Source organism: Glandiceps talaboti, chromosome 14 (genome assembly GCF_964340395.1).
Source record: "Glandiceps talaboti chromosome 14, keGlaTala1.1, whole genome shotgun sequence".
Classification (NCBI taxonomy): Eukaryota; Metazoa; Hemichordata; class Enteropneusta; family Spengelidae; genus Glandiceps; species Glandiceps talaboti.
The window spans coordinates 11,930,132-11,953,791 of NC_135562.1; the positions used below are offsets into that span (position 1 = coordinate 11,930,132).

The following is a 23,660-nucleotide window of genomic DNA, read 5'->3' on the forward strand; positions in this document are numbered from 1 at the left end:
AATCTTTAATTCGAAAACTACCATGCAGATTGGGCTGAACTTTAATGGGGTGGTGTGGTGGAGGGGGGATCGATGAACAAGCATTGACATTATTATCGCATCAGTTGATAGGCATAAACCTTGTAGCTCAAAAACATCCAACTGGATGGGGCAGAAATTTTGGTGGCAACACAACTGTCCTTAGCAATCGTGACCATGCCCTTGGCAACAGCCCAATGCCAACAGCCCAATGCGAGTATATATTGCAAAGATAACAACATTGTTGGGTGGGCAAGTGAATGAACATTCAAAAGTGCAAAAATGGCATAGGGTTGGTTATTAGCATTTACCAACTATCAGTAAGGAAGAGAACTAGTTTATGCATGATCGAATGTTTGTCCAGTGTGATAATCTCCCAGCAGATGAGAGATAAAGCAAACTGTTAATGTAAGTGATCTCTCGCCAATTATAAGATTAGGAGTGTTTTAATTTAGATAACAGGAGAAGAATGGACAAGGCGTCTTTATTTAGTCAAGAAAAGAGAGAATTACATACAGCCTCAGACATTTAGTGGTCTGAGATATAGCTGAGAGCAAAGTAACCAGGGAAAGAAAAAGAGATAGTTTTAAAATTCAATGAGTGATTTAATCGATATCACAGACAAAATAAGTTATATTACACCACAAAAATTGATCATTCAATCGATCAATCATTCAACCAAATAATAAACCAATCAATAAATCAACCGATTGATCGATCGATCAATCAATTACATACTCGCTTCCCCCTGTGATAAGACAGTGATAACGGTAGGAAGTAGACAGCCAGAGGAAATTATAGTTATGGTAATATTTAAAACTTTATTTGAAATGTAGAGAAAAACAGGAAAATAGTATTAGGAAATCATTAAAACACTGTTTATTGTTACTTGACCCTGTTAAAAAGCCTGCTAGGGTGCGAAAATAGTCAAAGATTTTGTACTAATTTACTTGTTGTAAATTTGTTGGATTTTTTGTTTGGTTATGAATGTGTCCTGTTTGATGAACAATTCAGAAGATTAGACAACAAAACTAGGGTTGTCACTGACTGCCCAATAATGTGTGATATGTGAGTAGTATACATTATGGGGACTCCATGACATTACTGTCTATCAGAATTTGAGAGAAATTCATGTCAGGTAATGAAAAAATAAAGATAATTAAGATTGTAATAATGGTATCTTTGATATTCGCAACACTGTTTTTTTCTTGTGTAAATAATTTTACCAAAATCACAAGAAACGGTGTACTTCACAAAAACGAAAAGACAGAAACAAAATAACATTAAGTATTTATTTAATACTTAAAAACAACCGTTGACAAGGTTGTGCTCACATCTAATTTTTAGTGACAAATACACCATCAGGAATGCTAAGGAGGTCATTATCTCCCATACTACATTACCTAGACAGAGCTCTTCGTTTCAACTATCGCACTGTCTGCAAAATCTGAAAAACTGTCCTCTGTGGTAACTGTGAAATAGTACAAGGCATGTATTTATCAATGAAAGTGTCGATGTCTTATTTAAATGACGTCAAGATAAATATTTACATATATTTACATAAGCTAAACACATTATATGTCAATTTACTGTTGTATGAAATGCACGGTATTCAATACCCACAATCAGTAGCTTTTCATAAGTATCTGCTTCTTCTAAAAAAGCTATCTGTAAACAGGATCAAACCTCTATTGCTTTATATTACAAAAATATTCTCCATATTGCTATATGTAAATTAATGTTTTGTCTTTTACTAGAATATATAAAATGGTATTAATGATAGAAATCACACACACACACACACACACACACAGCCATACATATGCCTAATTGCTGTGCAATATCAGAGCTTGAGTCATGAATTTCATTTCATTGCTGTGCAATATCAGAGCTTGAGTCATGAATTTCATTTCATGAAGTTAAGTACCGACAAAATACAAAGATCACAATGGATTTCTGTCCAGAAGTTTCTGTCTGTGACAGAAGTTTACGTGTGTTCTTGGTAAACCGTAAATCTGCATATGAGCAGTGAGAAAAGTTTCTGTATGTTCTCGGTTGTCTTTTTATATGACCAGAAAGAGGTATCTGTGTGTTCCTCTACTCAAAACATGATCAGAGAGAAGTCTCTGGAAGCATACCGACACTTGTGGCGGTGTTTTCCAATAACCTTACTTTCTGTGTGCGGTATATGTATTAGTATAGTTTTAGGCAGTTCTGTCCAGAAGACTGTGTGACCACGTTACAGTAGAGTACATATTCTTGGCATTTTTGTAAATCTCTTTGATTAAACCCGAACGCAGGTCAGTATTAGCATATGCTCTAAGTTTGAAATTTATACAAAATATGATTCCAAAGCAAGAATATGACGTTTTTAATTATGTAAATATTTTGTTTTAATATCAGGTGCAATGACGTCACAAGCTCCTTAAAAGGATTAACTTTGTTGTCTGTCAACAGAAACTAATCTTTTGGTCAATTTCAGTGTTCGTTTTAACTGTTTGAATATTTACATCAACGTAATACATTCGTGACTAATTTCCTGACCACTGGATATTTTTCATGAAATAATTATGATAACAATAATGTATCAATAATCCCACTTTAACATGCAGAATTATGCATTAAAAGTAATGTTTTTTATTACCATGGCATTCCAACTGGTTAGTCCACCTGTCGATAGCTAAATGGTTTTGTATTTAAATTAATGTGCAAAGCAGTTATGTTAAGCAATATGAAGGTTTTCAAATATTAAAATATATTTAGTGGTATGGCAGTGTAAACACAACATTTTTTTATTTTGCAATCTGGCGATGTTTTTTGATTTTTTGATTTTTTGATTTTTTTTTTGCGATATCGCAAATTCGAGGTTTGCATACTCCTTTGAGTTTATGTTAAAGTGTTGTATATCACCATGCATTATTATAACCAACTGTGGCTTTGTTCACGCAGTTATATCTCTACAGTATACATATCCCTTTTAAATTTGTATACACTAACATACGCTTAATCAATGTTTGTACATGAATACATACGAAAAGCATAATTCTGTAGATTTTTCACGAGGAGAGAGTACATTATTTCCTGACGTGTTCGTACATTTTTTTCCTTTGATTGCCAACGTCTTATGAATTAATTAGTCAAATGATGAATACATCTTACGAACAGTAAGGGTTGATGGTGAGAGAAAGTCACTATTGATTGATTTTCATCGAGTTCATGGCATCTTCTAACCTTGCTGATCACATATCGCGTAAAGTCAACTCCTGAAGGTCCAACTATGTTGTTTCACTCGCCAGATACAACATGCAAATGTGGTACAACTGAGATATTTAGGGTCTTTTCGTCTTATTTTCACTTTAGAGTCCATCTCAAAATCTTCTTTTATGTTTCCAGTCACTTTAACACATTGTTACCATTTCATTATTTACTTCGTTTCCTTCCTGCCATTTTCATCATATAAATTTGCACGATAAAAAAGTCAAAAATTTCAAGAAACGTGACCATACTGGCTCCAAAGAATAATCCAAGAGATCCACCTATGTCACCTGGAAATACAACATAAAAATAATTATGTGGGCAGATATGCGATTATGTGATTTGTGTATACCCATATATACAACGCACAAATAACCGAAGCGTTTCAGTTACTTGCCCCATGCATTCAGTTAGAACGTTTATATCAGGTGTACATTTAGAGTGACCACTACTGAGTTGATAATTACAGCTAAAATGATGTAGGCTTGATGTTGCACTCATGTGACATTACATTTATTACACACAGTCAGACAACTTCTAATGCAAAAGAAACAATTACATAGGAGCCACACACAGTGGGGATGTAGAAGTAGTCATTTGTTGATTATCAGTTAGAAAATAAACAATTGCAGCCATTAAAATCATTAAGTCCATATGTAATGTTTTCATTAGAAGCCTGTTTTACTACACTGTGAAACAATAGTAATGTTATCAGTGTTCAATGTGATTAGGCAAAGGATCCTGCTGTGTTTATTGTGTCTCTGTTATTGTTAGTCTGGAGTTAAAATATGTCTATCTTTGTGTCAAAAATGTAATGTCCATTGAGTGAAACCCCAAGCCTACATCATTTTAACTATAAAGCAGTCAATACATTGCTATTTTACATCTGATATGAACTTCTAAGTGTATGGAGCATGTGGCTGAAATGCTTTAGTTATCCGTTACACGTTGTATTTTTAGTTTATGTGTACAAAGGTACAGGTATATTGACAATATATTTCGTTTGAGTTTACTATTTGAAATTGACTAATTACTAAATTAGTAAATATCCATAATCAAAATCTACACTACAAATGTCCATATTATCAAAGTCTAGATTACCAAATATCCATATTATCAAAATGTAGACAACATATCCATATTATCGAAGTATATACTGCCAAATATCCATATTATCAAAGTGTAGATTACCAAATATCCATATTATCAAAATGTAGACTACAACATGTCCATATTATCGAAGTATAGACGACCAAATATCCATATGATCAAAATCTAGACTACTACGTATCCATATTACCGGAGTCTAGACAATCCAATCCTCATATTAGTGAAGTCTAGACTACCATAATATCCATATTATCAGTCTAGATTACTACATACCCATATTATCGATGTCTATACTACCAAATATTCATATTATCAAAGCTAAATATTCCGTATTATCGAATACTCACAGACAAGATTGAATGATTCATATCCCGGATGTTGTATGATACTTTCAACTTTTAAATCTTCAAAATAAATGTTGACTTTAGCTAAGTTTTCCCTGAATAAAAGCAAAAAAATGATCATGGGGAGCAAGATGTAAATTTTGACTTGAAATAACTTATTTTGATAATTAGTTCAAAATTTGATTACGTAAAAAGAAATGCTCCAGTTGTTACCAGTGTAGGTTTAAATATGTACGGAGACTCAAAGAGGTAAGCCTCGCCAGAATGCCAAGTTCTAGGGCTTTCCTTGATTTTACTTCTACCAGTATCGATAAATGTAATTATGGTTTGAGCTTCCCCGGAATGTAGTGTGTGGCAGCGGACTTAAATCGGTGGGGTAGGTAGATTTTTTTAATTTTATTTTATTACATTTTTTTCTGTGTGAGTGTCTAGTTCAGGTTTTCCGTAGTTTTCCACATGGTTTCTGTCTCTTTATTTCTTCCTATCAGATGTACAGATATTACATATTGGAAGAATAGTTTTAGAATGTCTTTTTAAGTTGATGGCAGTTTGCGCACCCATGCACTATTTCTCATGAGACTTCACAATTTTTGCGATTTTATGATTTTTTTTTTCTCGAATACGTAAAAAAAAAAGTTTAAGGTCGGCAGTGGAAAGCTAGGTGGAACCAAACAATTATTTGTTTATATTCTGTATATCATAACTTAATATTTGATATCACAGTATTGCAGCAGTACATTACAATCATGTAACTCGGATCATGGTCAGTAAATATTTCTTGGTCAATATCAAGGTCAAATACATTTCATCAAATTCTTGCCTCTAAGCCTAGCTCTTCCGCATTCACAGGAAAACTTATTTCTTTGAAACGACATACTTTAGTTCGGCTGTATCTGCAGTGTAATTATAAATCAGTCACTGTGGTGTGGTATTCATTGACTAATGTATAGAGACACACCTTTGTATCTTAGCTAGCTAGTGAGCCTAAGTTAAAGTAAGGTTAGAGATGGTAATATATTTAGGCAGCTTATAACTCTTGCATGATTGAGTTATATAATTGGCCGTGAGTAGCCACTGTTCTGCATATGCCTGCTAGTAAGGGGACTGACTGTATGAAATAGCTCTTGGTAAGCTTAAGGAGATGTTATGTAAAACATGATGGACATAAAGTGGCACAAACTGAGTTGATAAACATTTTTTATTAAACTGAAAATACATAAAACCTTGATTAAACTATTCTTATATAATGTGAAGGTCGATACATATAACTTCTACGACATAACAACTGGTATTGTTAGAAAAGTTTATTGCGAAGTAGGGATTTCCATGATAGTATGTTTAGGTCATATAATGAATATATAACAGACTTACCTCATAAAGTCTATACAAACGTTGTCAAAACTTTCATATTGAGTAACATCATCTGCCAATTCATCTCGTGCATCCCGTAGTGACGTGAATATCATAGGAAAGGCTTCATCGAAGAGGGGTACGTAATATCCTGTAACTAGTGTATCCACTATGTCATCGATATCATCAGAACTTACATTCCCATAGCTTACAAATATTCTCACTGTAGCATTAATTACATCCCACGGCGTTTCATGAATATTCATTTTAGCGTCATGTGATGTCATATACAGATAATAATAAAAATCTGAACCAACATCATCGTAGTCACGGTTCATGTAATTCCAGAATATACCAAGTATACTCAATGCAGTATCTCGATATATTAAGCCGTACAACGTTTCCATTATGCCTTGGTTAAAGGGCTTGAGCTCGGACGGCATAAACTCAGAAATGTTCTGTCCATTGTAAGTAATAGAGTCGAGGGCGCTTGTCATGTCGTTCCATGCCAATGAATCTAACTGAGTTGTACCAGCATAAAATGGTGAACGCTTCCTGCAAAGGTAATAACCATATTAGAAAACTACAATGTAATACAAACTGTCATGGTTGGCTTTGCTCAACTGTCGACATTTTACATATACTGTGAAATAGCTAGGAAATGTTCTCACAAAGCCCCATCCTTGGTGCGCCCGGAGCACAGTCACTTGCGAACTCTAATGTTCCATTCCACCCAGTCCAGGATGGTGTTATTCTAGTCTAGGATAGTCATAATACAAAATAATGACGTTATTATAGGTTTTTACGATATTCAAATATTACACAACAGTCACCGTAACGGTAATTTTCTAATATCGTAAATACCTATAATAACGTCATTATTTTGTATTATGATCATCCTCGACTAGAATATCACCATCCAGGAATGGAATATGAGTTCACAAGTGACTGTGGCCCGGATGTTTACGTAGTGACGGGGTTAATTAATTAATTAATTAATTAATTAATTAGTTAGTTAGTTAGTTAGTTAGTCAGTCAGTCAGTCAGTCAGTCAGTCAGTCAGTCAGTCAGTCAGTCAGTCAGTCAGTCAGTTAGTTAGTTAATAGTTAGTTAGTTAGTTAGTTAGTTAGTTAGTTAGTATAGTTAGCTAGCTAGTTGGTTGGTTGGTTGGTTGGTTGGTGAGTTAGTCGAAATAAACAAAATTATTGTATAGAACTTTAATCTAGAGCGTATCAATTGGGTCACAAATATTTATACTGTTTGTATTTTGAAAGTCTTGTGTACGTATTTCTTCCCATTAAAGTGTAGAAGTCGACGTCATCTCGTTGTCTGGCTCACATACACGTCCCTTTGGGGTCTCACAGTACGAAACCTAATAAGCAACTAGGGATGCTAGAACAAAATTCTGTTTCTGAGCAAAAAAAATACAGAATTAACGAATTATTTTCTACCAATGTGAATATTTGAGTTGTGCAAATAAGCTATATTTGTCGTGGTGGTTGAATTGGAACTTTGGATGGTTACGAGTACTGAGTGATTGCGATGAAACTCGTCGTTGTCAAGGCAAAGCACTGCCACCAAGTTGATCTACGCATGCGCAATAGACATTTCCTGACTATGAAATCAACTTACTGTAGATAGAATCCAATGGCATCGGGACAAGGCCATCGATTTGCATAGTACAAAGTCGACCCATACTGTTGAGAGGGATAGACACCATACGATAATTTCATATTATATTTGATTTGATCGCAGGGTTCTCTACAGCTGCTACATGCATCCGTCTCCTGTGCAAGATCGTCTAGAAGACAAAAAAAGTAAAATTAGGCTGTGCAAAAAGGGTATAGTTTGAAAACTTAAAATTTTATTGACTGCTTTTAATAGTTCTAAAATGATGGTGAATATGTGATGAGTATGAAGACTTTAGTTGAAATGGCGATGTAATTTTATTTCGATAAATGAGAAAACGTCAACTAAAGGTGTCATTGACAAGTACACGATTGTCTAAAATAAGAAGTCGGTTTTAACATTCAAACATTTCGGGAAAATCACTCATAAAAACGAGAGCAATTTGTGATTAATGAGTGTAAATTTAAATGAGAAAGAACAAAATCATAGAAAATGTTTGGTTCCGATTACGGTCAATTTTAGAATAAGTGGGGTAGGTAGGTGGTTTATTATTATTTGTATATATATATATATATTAAAATGAATTGAAAGAGTTAATATATACAGACGGGTAATTTTACTTAATTTTGTATTTCTTTATGTTTATTGTATTTTCCTCATTGTGTAAAGGTAATGTGTAATTGTTATTGTGATGTATGGTACACGTTTTGTTCAATCATTTATTGTATTTTATCAAGGTCGTCCTGTTATTGGGCTAAGCCTGTTGGATGATGAATGAATGAATAAATATATATATATATATATATATATATATATATATATATATATATATATATATATATATATATATATATATATATATATATATATAATATGTAGTAGGTAGTTAAGTGTTTCATTGGTTTCCATATGGCCTCTGTATTATTGTTTTTTCTCATCAGATGTACAGCCATTACAGATTGGAAGAACAGAGCTATATTGTCTTTTGTTAAAGTTGATGTCAGTTTCCGCATCCATTATTTCTTGCGAGACTTCACAATTTTTGAAGAAGGTTATCATTTTTTCTCGAATACGTCAATCCAGCCCATGCAGGGCCTAATAAAAAATAGAACTAGTAGTAGTATGTTATACCAGTGTCTTTTCTGTTTAGAATCCCTGGTCAAAATTAAGTATACTGTTAATCTCCTCTGTACATCGTCGCAAACCACGGCCTCTTTTACGGCACAGTCTATAAACGCGCGCCAAGCAATGTCGCGGAAGATATAACAGCTCTGATGTGCGAGAATGCCTCTGTACGTTGCATGGCTACAGGCAAATAAATGATGACTTACCGATAGCGTCAAAATAGCAATATCGTAAATCATTTGGAGTACAGTATGTCATGTTACCTGAAAATTAAGCAAAGGAGGCTCATTAAAGAGAAATCATGGGGTAAGAGTACTTGAAAACACAAAAAATAATGACGCAACTTCTAAACTTACAGGAGTTATGATAACACTGGTAAAACAATTAATAATGTTTTGGTTGAAAAAATTTCTGTATGTTGAACAAAGCCAGTAAAGATTTTACTTCGAATGAATTAATTTAAAAAGAATATCTTAACTTATAGGTTAAAGGGGACATGAGGTCACCTTGCTTTTGCCCAGTAGATGAAATATACTCACAAACCATTAAAATATTACCTGTGGAGTTATTCACATTCAGGGCCTACTATGGTGGATATATTATACACGTTGCCAGGTCATGAAGGTGCTTATTTACGTCTAACTCGAGAACTGTTATGTAGCAACCATTTCCGAAGGATACTTAGATTCTACATAACAACATTCGTAACAGTATTATGACGTATACTGGTTCCCAAAATAAGACAAGGCAACACGTGTTTTATAACACATCACACTCTCAGGCACATATTCTTTCTATAGTCAAATCAAATCACAAAACGACTCCCATACTACATTTATATTACCAAGTGAACATTATGGTGACCCCTATATGCAAATTGAGGTCACTATGGGTTAATACTCCATATCACGTGACATTGTCTAAGCCAATCACTGAAAGCTATCTGAACATGATGTGATTTAATGGAAATTATCATATGTTCGCAGTTTAATACGGTTACCTGCTGACATCCCTCCCGTAGTAGACCAAAAAATGTGCCTTATCCACTGAGGTTTACTTCTTTAAGATAGTCATCTTGGCATTTTAAGAAAATATGTGATTTTATGATATATTTCTGCAATGATCCTAATGAATACTAAAAAGTTTCAATAATTATGTAAATTGGGTGAATACTTGTACTTTACCTGGCATGTAGTAATATCTACACCCACACTTATCTATTGCATAGTCCGTTTCACATTCTGTCCAACACTTGGATAACGAGTAGCTACCATTAAAATATTTCAAGGTGTTTTCCACATTATCAACACAGTCTCCATAGGGAGACCCTAAGTTAGAAATCTGTTGTTTTCAAAAGAAATGAAACCAAATATTTCAACAGGTTACTATATTAACTTTGATGGAGTTATACGCTTTAGCTAATTGTTTGGTGTTTTCTGAGATTTTGGGTGAGTGGATGGGGGTATCTAGGGTTCATCCATTACTCCAAATGAAGTGAGAACTTATTGAAAAAGTGCAACTAATTTTGCACCCGCCCGTTCATTCTCCGCCTTTTTTTTTATCAGTGTAGCCTTTTGGTCGACGAATTGAATCCATGATTATTAAATTGCGGCCAGTCAGTAGCTTCTCAGTCATGAATCAACAGAAATGCAATTTATTGTCCGTTTATCCAAGGTAAGGATTTATCATTTGCTATAGATATACAAAATTCTGTCCTTTCGACGTTCAGAATCAGGGCTATTTCGTAATGTTCGTACGTGATACACTCAATTTTAAACAGCCTGATTTGGCCGTTATTGGTCACGGACCGATATATACGGCTTCTAATTGTGTACAATGACTTATGCAGATTAATTTGTCTTATTACAATATTTACTCTCAGACCACAAAATGAAGGTTTACTGTACTCATTCACAGGATTCAGCCTTGCGAGCGTTGTAATAGTTGTAATAAATATTGAACGGAAAACCAATCACACATCAAACCTATACATTAAAACATGAATACACAGAAGTAAACTATTGTGATTGTGTACATTCAATTAAAAACACTATTGCCCATACATATTGGCCAAACAGTCATTTAATAAAACTCTTACGAGTGGACACTCACTCTAACCTGACAGCAGTCCGAGAATGTATGCAGTCCTCTACTTAACTGCTCGTGCTCCTAAGGCGATTTATTCAGTAAAATATGCCTTTTTTTACAAAACAGTCTACAAAGCAAAGCTCATAACAAATTGTAGTTTTTAATTACATCATTTCCACCACACGATTAGAAGAAGACCTGTATGTGGTAGCCATGATGTGTCTACTGAAGAGAAGCAAACTTTCACGTTACTAATATATAACTAAATATTCTCACCATAGTTTTTGTTAATCCGATAGTAGTCTCTACCCCTGGTGAAATTGACACACCTTGACCAGCTACATCTGGGATCTCATCTTGATCATGTACCATAACACGAAAACCAACCACTGTTCTGGGTCCCACGTATTCATTCTGATTAGCATATAACTGTAACTGTAGGCCGTAACGTTGTCCTTGAAAGAAAATTAATTAAAAGTTACATTTGTATTGACACATACATACATACATTCATACATACATAAATACATACATACATACATATATATATACATACATACATACATACATACATACATACATGCATACATGCATACATGCATGCATGCATACATACTTACATACATACATACATACATACATACATACATACATACATACATACATACATACATACATACATACATATGCATAAATATAATTACGTTAACTAGGATATTGCAACATTACTTTCATGAATCTCGTCATCAAATCATATTTACCTGCATTGCGGACCTTTAAAGTTTCATCCATCTGTGCAGAATTGAATGTATAACAAATACCATAGTTTGTTACTGATGTTGTGAAGTTCTCAGGACCACACGGTATACCGCTGAATGAACAACTTCATTAAAAAAGAGAAGAGGAAACGTGTTTTTAATGAATATTGATAAAATTTACATATAAATATATACTTCACGAAATATTTATGTTCCATCAACTTAATTTTTTTGTAAGCTCTCGCAACGAATTGCTCACGTACCGAAATGCCTCATTCATGGATGACCTGTTGCCGGTTCCAAGATGCATTACTCGTCTCTCCATACAATGCCATGTATTTTGTACTCGCTGAGCCTGGAGGGGTTTGCACGCGATAAACTCAGGGGATCATGGTTGTCACCTGACCATACCTTGGGTTCACCCGTAAAATCCCTCTCTGTCATTGATGGCGTTTAGTCTTTGTTCTATAAAGCAACTCGTATTCAAAGAGGTCAACATGTATTTTCAATATTTCGCAATAAAAATGTTGTTCAAAGTTAATAAATACAAAACAAGGCTAAATGTAACAACATAAGCGATAGCCTCTCGCGCAATGCATCTTGGAACCGGAATATCGACCATTGCTACTAACTGATGAAATCGTACCCACCTTTTGACTAAGTTATCAATGGAATGGGCACTTGTTGTCATAAAGCCAAGAAGGTCTGTATTTCCATAATTGTTATATTCTTCGGCAGTAATAAAATCCGACTCTGAGTAAAAAGTATTACCGTCCAAGGGAAAGATGATATTTAAATATGGAATCATGGATTGCACAGCCGATGCGGATCCGTCAAATAACGTCAGAAGGCCTGAATACCTGAAAGTGAAGTTACAACGAGTAATAACACTAAAGTAAAGAATTACACTCGTTAACTCGTTTATATCACTCATATCGAGTGTAAAAATATACTATTGCAAATGGTTTATTTACAAGCCTAGCATGTGGCCTTTGTAATGTGATCAATTAGCAAATGAAACAGTGAGATGTAAACCATGAGCGCCACCAACGGTAAGATTGCTAGTAACAGCCTATTTCCACAGCTTATTTCCACAGCACATTCTAGCGTCCGCTGCATCATGCTAATAGATATGATATGATATGATATGATATGATATGATATATATTTTATTACCCGATCAAAAATAAGTACAATACAAACGTAAATACAGGAAAAGCAAACTAGATCGGATAACAGGAGTCAGAAAATAGCTATGCTAATCGTGTCTGACCCCTGGCCAAAGTAAATAATGGTACAAGTTTAGAGTGCAAATAAATATACAAAAAGTAGCTCTACCCTTAACCCCCTCCCCTCACCATCCCCCCCCCCCCCTATATATATACGAGTGCCATAATGAAAAGAAATCATATATTACATTATAACAGTACAATGTTATATTACATACTCTTTTAGTAAATCTTTACATAGTGATGACTTGACTCGCTGCCTTCGTGGTTCATTTCTTGTGCTGTGTTGTATTGAATTCCATGTAACTGCACCTGTGTATGTCATTGACTGTTTACCATAGACTGTTTTCACAGTAGGTACGCATAAATTATTTTGTTCTTTTTGCCGTGTACTCATAGTTTAACACATTGCAGTATTCATCAACAGAGTTTGGTAAGTTATTGTGCAGCAAATCATAAACAAAGGTACTGACCAAAAACCTGTGCAGTTTGGACATCAAGAATTTCTTGAGTGTTGAAAAGTGGTGAAGAATGGGTCGTGGACTGGCTATGTGTGATTGCTCGCACAGCCATTTTTGAGCTAGTAAAATACAATTCAAATTGGAGGAAAAAGTGCTTCCCCAGACTTCAATACCGTACGTTATATGTGGTTGGACGAAAGTTTTATATAGTAAAATAAGTATATTTTTGGGTACAAGTCCCTAAGTTTTTAAATGATTCCTATTTTTTTCCTAATAGTCTTATTGACAGCGTCAATGTGCATATTCCATAAAAGATGGTTATCGAAGACGATGCCAACAAAAGATGCAGAGATAATGTCAACATGCTGTAGACTTTTTTTTTAAAAACTTACCTAAACAAATTGTTATTACAGATTGTTATGGCGGGAAAATCCGGTTTCTCAGTTGGATGGGTATACTTTATATTAACGTTGATGGGCATATCTAAGAATGAATTGATCAATCGTGAAATCTGATAAAGTAGTCCTCCCAGTGCCCCCAGTACTATAAGTAACCATAGCAATCTGAAATGAAAACGTGAATTAACACATACTGAAAAACATAAAAAGGAAACGATCAACGATCTGATTTCAACATGGACGACGGGAATCGTTGTCAACATTTACATCTGGGATTCCATTCTTTTGTCACATGATTCGAACGATGAGTCATGTGACCAACCACAGGTGCGAACGAAAGCTTGTTGTATACCTTGCTAGGGGTCTTCACTTCCAAAATTCGTCCACCAGGGACTATAACTGGAGGGCTCTAACAAGAGTGGTGGTGGTGGGCGTTTAGATGGACTATGTAGGGGTGCTGCTTTCTTATGTTGGTTTTGCTTTCACAAAATACCAATTGCGTGTAGTTTCCCAAAAGTGTAAATGTTTATGTTGATAACAAATGTACAGAATGTCATCTTGACAGCTTAAGTTAAGGGGGAAGTATGTCTGTAACTTTGTGGTTCTTGGTTTTACGGTTTGTCTTATACAGATCAAGGATTATACTCTTCAAAAACTGATTCAAGACCTGATTTGTATTTTGGTTGGTACCGCTATGGGTATTTTAAATATTAAAAAGAAAAATTACACAAAATAGTTTTGTACCAACAAATTTCAGCTTAATACGTCATAGTTACGATTATTACACTTCTTTTGTATTCCAGACTCCTAAACTTACACCACACTATCGGTGTAACGCTATGCCACGGACTGTGTCTGTGGCTTTACCAACGCCAAATGTGCTTCAACATATCGATTTGAACCGAAAAATAGCCCCAATTGCAGTCTCACTTAATGAAACAATTCAATGATCCGACACGTGCTTTTGATGACTATGTATCACATTAAGCGTGCCCGTGTGAAAATTATGTTTTACCGTACCTTGGCATATAAGGCGTAAACAAAAAATAATTATTTGGTTCCGGTTACCCAACCCCACTTAGCTTTTCACTGCCGACCCTAAACTTCTTTTTATGTATTCCAGAAAAAAATAATAAAATCGCAAAAATTTTTTAAGTCTCACGAGAAATAATGGGTGCGGAAACAGCCATCAACTGAAAAGGACACTGTTAAACTGTTCTTCCAATCTGTAATGGCTGTACATCTGATAGAGAGGACTAAACAACATAGACCATTTGGCAAACAATGGAAAACCTAAAATAGACACTCACACAGAAAAAATAATAAATGAAATGAAATAAAAAATCTACCTACCGAACCTACTAGTATTCTAAAATTGAATGTAACCGGAACCACACAGTTTTTTTATTACGCCTAACATGACTTTTCCATTAATATCTAGATATATCTGGAATGAATGAATGATAGATCGTCTTGTATTGACGAAATGAATAATATGATTTCCATGACTTTTCATTGATACGTGTGTGTGTACTCGATTGCCATGTTACAGTGACTAGCTACATACTACTACCATCCCGACAATGACAATTTCTGTGCTACTGTCTGAAAGAAAAAGGGATGTCATGTACGCGAGTACTCGATCACAACGTTCTATACTTAGAGACACAAATGTAGTACGTTGACTCGAAAAATGGCGACTAAATGATGATTGAAATTCTAAATGTGTCTATCGACTACAATGTACAGACAATGCCATAATACAGCTTTTATCATGACCTACTCAGTTTACAGTCAGAGGTCATCACGTGACGTAATCAAATAGGCATATTGACAAAGACGGACTTACTTGCCTCTACGCAATTTGATACACAGGCTCACAGACAAACTCAAACATCTCTAGAGTGACGAGAAATGACTTTTCATTGATATGTGTGCTCGATTGCAATTTTATATTGACAAAGTAAATAGTTCGACGTCGACCATCTCGAAAATGGTAAACATATTTTCCATTATCTAAAATAAAGGTTACATGTATATGTGTGTATTCGATCAGGCCTACAAAAAATGTATGTTTGTTTGTTTGCGGTTACACACCCCACCTAGTTTTTCACACCTAACCTAAACTGTTTCTTACGTATTCGAGAAAAACCGATGAAATTGCGAAAATTGTGACGTCGCGCAAGAAATAGTAGATACGGAAACTGACATCAACATGTGAAAGACAATTTATATAAAAACTGTACTTCCAATCTGTAATGGCTGTACATCTGATGCGAAGAAACCAATTAACACAGAGACCATATGGAAAACAACAGAAAACATAATTACCTGAAGTAGACACTCACATATGACGGGGGGAAAAAATAACATAAAATGAAATATCTACCTACCCCACCTATACTAAAATTGAACGTAATCGGAACCACACATTTGTTTCTCGTATACCTTATGAATCATAACTTTCTACTGAGAAAATAATATTTTAAATTCAGTACAATTACAAATCCCACGTTGTTGATGCTTGAATTTCTAAATGACATGAAGTACATAAAAGGTAAATAACAGAATTTGATCAGATTGGTACAGAAAGACATTGGTAAGTGTGCGACATGGGATGTTTTGCCATGCCTAAAGTAAAGTTAACGCGTTCGATACTAATAGCCTAAAGAAACTATACGTAACAATTGTATTTTGTTGGCTTTGAATTTGTTCAAATTTTGAATTTGCTAAAAAGCTTTTCAGTATTAAGATCAAATCCTCAATTATTTCTAGTAATTTTTAATCTATAAATTACTAGCTAAATTATGACATTCGATAATTTATATATGTCAAGTCTTATGATGTTGCACGACAAAAGATTTATTAACAAGTGTTGCCAGAGAATCAACTTTGTTAGTCGACGAGAGTTCAACCTCAGTCAGGACAAGAAGAAGAGAGATCATAGTAGATTAGATAGATCGTACTGATGTTTCTGTACATAACCTTCTACTGGGTTTATCTCTTAATGCAAGTCCGGAGGTCAATATTTGTTGAACATAAACAATAAGCCCAGTATACGTAAAAGAAATCAATCATATTTCTTAAAATGTTCAAAGGATCCATTCTTTTTCTTCGGGTGAGCCTAGGCTATATATATACTCATGCATACATACATACATACATACATACATACATACATACATACATACATACATACATACATACGCACATACATACGCACGCACGCACATACATACATACATACATACATACATACATACATACATACATACATACATACATACATACATACATACATGTATACATACATACATACATACATACATAACATACATACATACATACATACATACATACATACATACATACATACATACATACATACATGTATACATACATACATACATACATACATACATACATACATACATACATACATACATACATACATACATACATAACATACATACATACATACATACATACATACATACATACACACATACATACATACATACATACATACATACATACATACATACATACATACATACATACATACATACTAAAGTAGTACTACTGTTTCTGAGGATGTAGACAGTCGTGATTCATTCTGTTGACACATTAATAGCTGACAGGTTAAGTGATATAATCATTGTATTCAATTTGATATTCAAATTCAATATTTGAAAGTCATAAAAAGTTCCAAGTAATCGATTCAGCTATTGTACTAACCTCGTATTCTATTTTGAAATATCCTACTGGCAACAAAAGTGTAATATCATCTCAAATGAAATGTGAAACGCTTTCAACATTTACGACTGACAGCCATAACCTCCAACAGTATTGTAATTATCTGATATTTTATTGTACTGTCACTATGATTGATGAAAATTAACGTTTGGTTCAGGATTCTACAAAGTGATGAATGAACTTATTTGTCCTAGATATTAAACAAACTACGTAATTCATATTACGTGCATGTATGATACCACTTCTCATTTCATGCTTTGTGATTTTGGTATGCGGTGATAAGCAAATTTACTTTATCAGATTCATGATGATATGATATATATATATATATATATATATATATATATATATATATATATATATATATATATATATATATATATATATATATATATATATGTTAGTATAATAATGAAACTAAATAAATAAATAGATAAATAAATCGATCAATCAATCAATTATATATAAATTTATCAATTTATTTATTTTTTATTTATTTATTTATTTATTTATTTATTTATTTTATTATAATACTAATATTTATTTTTTTCATTTTATTTTATTTTATTTATTTATTTATTCATTTATTTTTCATTTTTATTTATTTATTTATTTTTTTTTTTGGGGGGGGGGTAATTGCAGTCCTTTGATTCAAAGCAGTAGCGTCACTATTTTAGTTTAAACACATTATATTGACTCCATGATTACGTATTCACACTGCTAGTGAGAGCCCCGTGCGTAAGCCAAGAGACTTGTCGCTGGTTGTCTAATCTAGCGATCATAATTGTAGAATCACACCGAATAAGAAAATCTACGACAAATACCTGGTTTAGGGCCTCATAGACATATGAAGCGAATGATGAATGTTCGAGATTAAGGTCTTACTCTCAGAGGAACGGTGACACAATAGATTCGGAGAGAGTGGACAATAGATTTCTATAGTCGTGAATTTGAGCCGGTTTTACAGGTCGCGACGTGGGTTCTAAAAACTTTGTTACGTAAATGTCACTTATGGTAATCCATCCCAGAATTCAATGGATACCCTTGACGATGTACTTATACAGTTAAAAACATCAATTTGATTTACGAATTCAATGTGATTGACGCAAAGATACACGAGATGAAACAGGGGACGTTATACGAAATGTTTAAAATAGGACCACTATAGTGGATCCGAGGTTTAAATTGGTTGTGTACCATTTTCTGACAGCTTTGGTTCATTCATAACACGGTTTAATCCCAAGGTGTTTGTTTAGCCTACTTCTTCTACTCCATAACAGTCAAGAAGGGAATGACACAGTGGCAAATTTGAAACAAAACCGGTGCTCTTAGCTAGAGCTACCGCAAGTCCAACTTCACAGCATTTGGACTATTTCTAACATATCCTTTCCAAAAGCGACGTGACATAAATTTAAGCAATGTTGCAACAGATATATGAAAAAATATTTACCTATGTAAATGTTACTAAGAGCAATTTTTGCTCATCTGACTATTCACTCGGTCGTTGATTAAATAACTTACGGGCTACTAGTACTTTGATACCGCACAGTCTTGATGTACACATTGTATAAAACGTTGGCGTCGAGAAGTGGAAATGTTTTTGCCAGACACTATTTCTCTATAGGGAAACAAACGTACAATGCCACCCCTCCATGATATGCGTATACGCATAATGTTTTCGGATTAACTTTTCAGTGTTAATCCACCATGTATCTTCTCCAAAAACAAGTATATCGAATTGGTTCTAACTCGACTGTGTTGTTTCTTTGCGTTGAACTTCTACATCGAAAAACACGTGGAATAACTTCCATATTCGGTAACTTGTTGTTTGAATAGCCACTGACGTCATTTACAAAGCTGTGGACAGTTTAAAATGGCCATGTTTAACAAGTTTTCTTCTGACCAAAGGCAACTAGATATTTTGCATGACAATTGTCAGAGGGTTTGCATTCTTTTATTGCCACATGTACAGCATAGCACCTCTGACCATTAGTTCATCAAAACCTACAGTAAAAGTTCAAACACCAACTTGACAATATACACGTACTGGGGACGTGAATACTTTGTAGTTACAAGAACGTAAAAGGAGCACAGTCTTGGGTGATTGCAATCTTGTACTTTAGAAGATCGTTTTACACCCTCTATTGTTGAGATAAAAAGTCCTGCATTGTCAATATCAAGTCAGCCGAACAATGCCGTATCGTACACGAATAGCAAGGTGCAAATACGGAGAACTGGCGGCATATATGCGAATATTTACTTAGACTACTTTTGTGTTCAATAAAGGTGAATACTCTAAATGTTGAAAGTGATTCATTCCCAAAGTTTGTCTTTAGTTGTTAACAGCTACTTCACTAACTGTACACATAAGGTGTTCCCAGCCACACGTCGCGCCCTTGTGTATATTCACCACTAAGCGTCTGCTAATTTAAATAACACCATTGAGGTCGATAACGGGAAAGCCTCATTGATTACACCATGGAAGTATCACACATGTGGGTAATGACACTTCAATAAATACTCCTCTACATTCATATAAATCTTTGTGGAAAATAAAAATACTGAAACACACATCTAAATCTTCGCGTGTATGCCTCCAGTTCCCATTGTATGTGGACGACTTTGACAGAATACGTCATCAGGCCTGAACCAACTGACAGTACAATGACTTAAACATGTCGGATGTCGCTGATCCTTTTGTAAGAACAATTTACTTGTAATTCAATTTGGCAACGTTCGTTCCCACGACTTTGTTGGAATGAAATGCTTTGATTACATTAAGTTTAGTCGGTATAAGAAAAAGAGCTGAGAATGCAAAACATGCATACATTTACTGTTTCCTTCCGGCTATCGATTTGATATTGAGCTATATACCTAGCCCAAGGGTTATGATCTGAAATATCAATATCAATATCTGTTCTGATAATACATACACCGATGAAAGTTACAAATTGTAAAATTTGATGAACTTACCTTCTAAATTTTAGAGATTTGCCGTCTCCGATAAACCTTACACCTGTAAGACCAGCAGTCTGTGTGAAGGCCAGCATCACTTCATGCCAAGATGTTTCCTTATTTTCACCATCTCTGTCGTTTTTAGACGCATCATTCCGATCTTGTGCGTCACTCGATATCCCATTTTCCAACCCCGCAAAATCAGTCAAAGGAAAAACCTTCGTGTTGTCATAGGAACTCATATTTTTGGCCGACGAGTGTTCACTTGTTCTTTACGACTGCCGTAGTCCGTCGGATCTGACAACAAGTCAGTGAGTCGAGTAAGTCTAATAACGAATTATGATGAGTTCAACCTTCCATACAAAGTGACCACGTGACAGACATCTCCAAGGTAGCCACTAAACAATGGACTTATATGATGGTCACGTGATGGAAAAGTAAATAAAGAAGAATAACAACCCGAAGTGATTCAACATAGCGTGACTAGGAACTTTCTAAATGCATAGTTGACCTAGATTGATTTGTAAACCCGTCTATGCGTGGTGTTCACATTGAATGGTGGAGTGCAAAACTAGACTGAAAACATTATTTGAAATATAGAGAAAAAAAACAAGAAAATATATTAGGAAATCGTGAAAAAATGTTTAGCCCTGTTTGACCTTATTAGAAAGCCTGGTATGGAACTATTGTAGATTTGTTGGGTTATTTGTTTGGTTTTGAATGTGTCCTGTTTGAACCAATCAGAAGATTATACAACAAAACTAGGGTTGTCACTGACTGTCCAATAATGTGTGATCTGTGAGTAGTATATATTATGGGGAATAGAGAAAAGACAGAAACAAAATAACATTAAGTATTTATAATTATTTAATGCTTAAACACAAGTGTTGACAAGATTGTCCTAACATCTCATTTTTAGTGACAAATACACTATCAGGAATGTTAAGGAGGTCATTATCTCCCATACTACATTACCAAGACAGAGCTCTTCGTTTCAACTATCGCACTGTCTGCAAACTCTGAAACACTGCCCTCTGTGTTAAAGTGTGAAATGATACAATGCACGTATTTATGAATGAAAGTGTCGATGTCTTATTTCAATGACATCAAGATAAATATTTGCATATATTTACATAAGCTAAATACATAATATATCAATTTACTGTTGTATCAAATACACGGTATTCAATACCCATAATCAGTAGTTTTTCATAAGTATCTACCGCTTCTAAAAATGCTTTATCTGTTTTATAAAATTGCAAACCGGATCAAAAATATTGTCCATATTGCTATATGTAAATTAATGTTTTTGCCATTCGACAAAAATATACAAAACGGAATTAATGACAGAAATCACACACACACACACACACACACACACACACACATACACACACACACGCGCGCGCGCGCACACACACACACACACAGCCACAGCCACATAGTTACCTAATTGCTGTGCAAATTGCAATGTAGAGAGCCGTGAATTTCATTTCATGAAGTTAAATAATACCGACAGAATGCAAAGTTCACAAAGGATTTCATTCCACAAGTTTCTGTCTGTGACAGAGAAGTTTACATGTAGTAAACCCTAAATCTGTGACCAGTGAGAAACGTTTCTGTGTGTCCTTGATTGCTTTTATATGTGACCGGAAAGAGGTATCTGTGTGTTCCTCTATTCAAAACGTGATCAGAGAGAAGTCTCCGGAAGCATACTGACATTTGCAGCTGTGTTTTCATATAACTTTCTGTGTGGTACATGATTTGTAGAGTTTAAACAGTTCTTTCTAGCAGTGTGTTACAAGACTGTGTTACCATGTTGCAGCAGAGTGCTCCTTTTAAATCTTTATAGATTCTTATTTTAATCTTTATACATGTAACTTTTTTCGTATTAGTTCCGAACATTAGGCCTAATAAAAAAATGTGTGGTTCCGGTTACATTCAATTTTAGAATAGGTGGGGTAGGGAGATTTTTATTTTATTTTATTATATATTTTTTCATGTGCGAGTGTCTAATTCAGGTTTTCCATTGTTTTCCAAATGGTCTCTGTGTTATGTCATTACAGATTGGAAGAACAGTTTTATATCATATTTTTAAGTTGATGTCAGTTTCCGCTTCCACTATTTCTCGAGACTTAATTATTGCGATTTTATTTTTTTTCTCGAATACGTAAAACAAAATTTAGGGTCGGCAGTGAAAAACCAGGTGGGGTCGGGTAACCAGAAGCAAACATTTATTTATTTATTTATTTATTTATTTTTTTATTTATTTATTTATTTATTTATTTATTTATTCATTTATTTACACCTTGTTGGTATATGCTATGAGTTTGGAACTAATACAAAATATGATTCCAGAGCGATGAAACAACGTTTTTTGGTTGTGTAATTTAATTTGTTACATTATCAGTGGCAATGACATCACAAGTGGCCATATGGAAGAGAATTTGGTATTGGATTTTTAATTTTACTTCGGATTTTGAATTTTTAAAACTTACAATTTATCATGACTTCCTACTTAAAAAACCAATATGAAACTATAGAGACTCAATACATTGCAAACAGATAATGAAAAACAACGTCGTAAAAATTGCTATTTTACGTACAATAACAAACATTTTACACATCTTTTGCAATTGAGTTACAGACACAGCCCTGGCATATGCCATTTCACATTGATTTTTCAAGTAGGACGCCATGATAAAATTGTTTTAATCCAAAATAGGTACCAAATCCTCATTGATATGGCCACTTTAAACATATTATCTAGCCTATTGTTATTAATGGAATTTGTCGTTCAACAAAAACTAGCTAATCTTGTGGTCGATTTTAGTGTTCCTTTTAACTGTTTGAATATTGACATCAACGTAATACATTCTTTAAAATTCCTGACCACTGGACACTTTTCATGAAATAACAATATTGTATTAATAATCCTTATTTTAACAGAATTATGCATCCACTTCAAAGTAATCTTTTAATTACCATGGTATTTCAATTGATAGTTATCCATCTGTCAATAGCTAAATGGTTTGGTATTTAAACTAAATGTGCAAAGGCAATTATGTTAAATCGATATTGCGCGCTTTCCAAACATTAAAATAGGCGGATGTTCAGTTGTATGGCAGTGTAAATACATCATTATTGATTTTGCAATCTTGATTTTTTTTTCCATCGACTTTGC

At 34.2% G+C, this 23,660-nt stretch overlaps 1 protein-coding gene across 4 annotated transcripts; it reads right to left on the reverse strand.

Annotated features, from left to right (window-relative positions):
- Positions 1 to 900: 900 nt before the first annotated feature.
- LOC144445684 (acid-sensing ion channel 1A-like) lies at positions 901 to 20,821 on the reverse strand. Of its 4 annotated transcripts, XM_078135323.1 has the most exons (11): positions 20,495 to 20,821; positions 13,760 to 13,930; positions 12,328 to 12,537; positions 11,681 to 11,802; positions 11,196 to 11,374; positions 10,016 to 10,172; positions 9,038 to 9,094; positions 7,710 to 7,878; positions 6,099 to 6,632; positions 4,731 to 4,822; positions 901 to 3,563 (listed from the first exon to the last, which is right to left on the reverse strand). In XM_078135323.1, exons 1-11 carry the CDS (start codon positions 20,716 to 20,718, stop codon positions 3,439 to 3,441), a joined length of 2,040 nt encoding a protein of 679 aa, XP_077991449.1. In that variant the 5' UTR covers positions 20,719 to 20,821; the 3' UTR covers positions 901 to 3,438. The 4 variants fall into 4 exon arrangements, with proteins under 4 accessions (XP_077991449.1, XP_077991451.1, XP_077991452.1 ...); XM_078135325.1 differs by lacking the exons at positions 13,760 to 13,930; positions 20,495 to 20,821 and adding an exon at positions 13,125 to 13,340; XM_078135324.1 differs by lacking the exon at positions 4,731 to 4,822 and having other exon boundaries at positions 3,460 to 3,563.
- Positions 20,822 to 23,660: the final 2,839 nt, after the last annotated feature.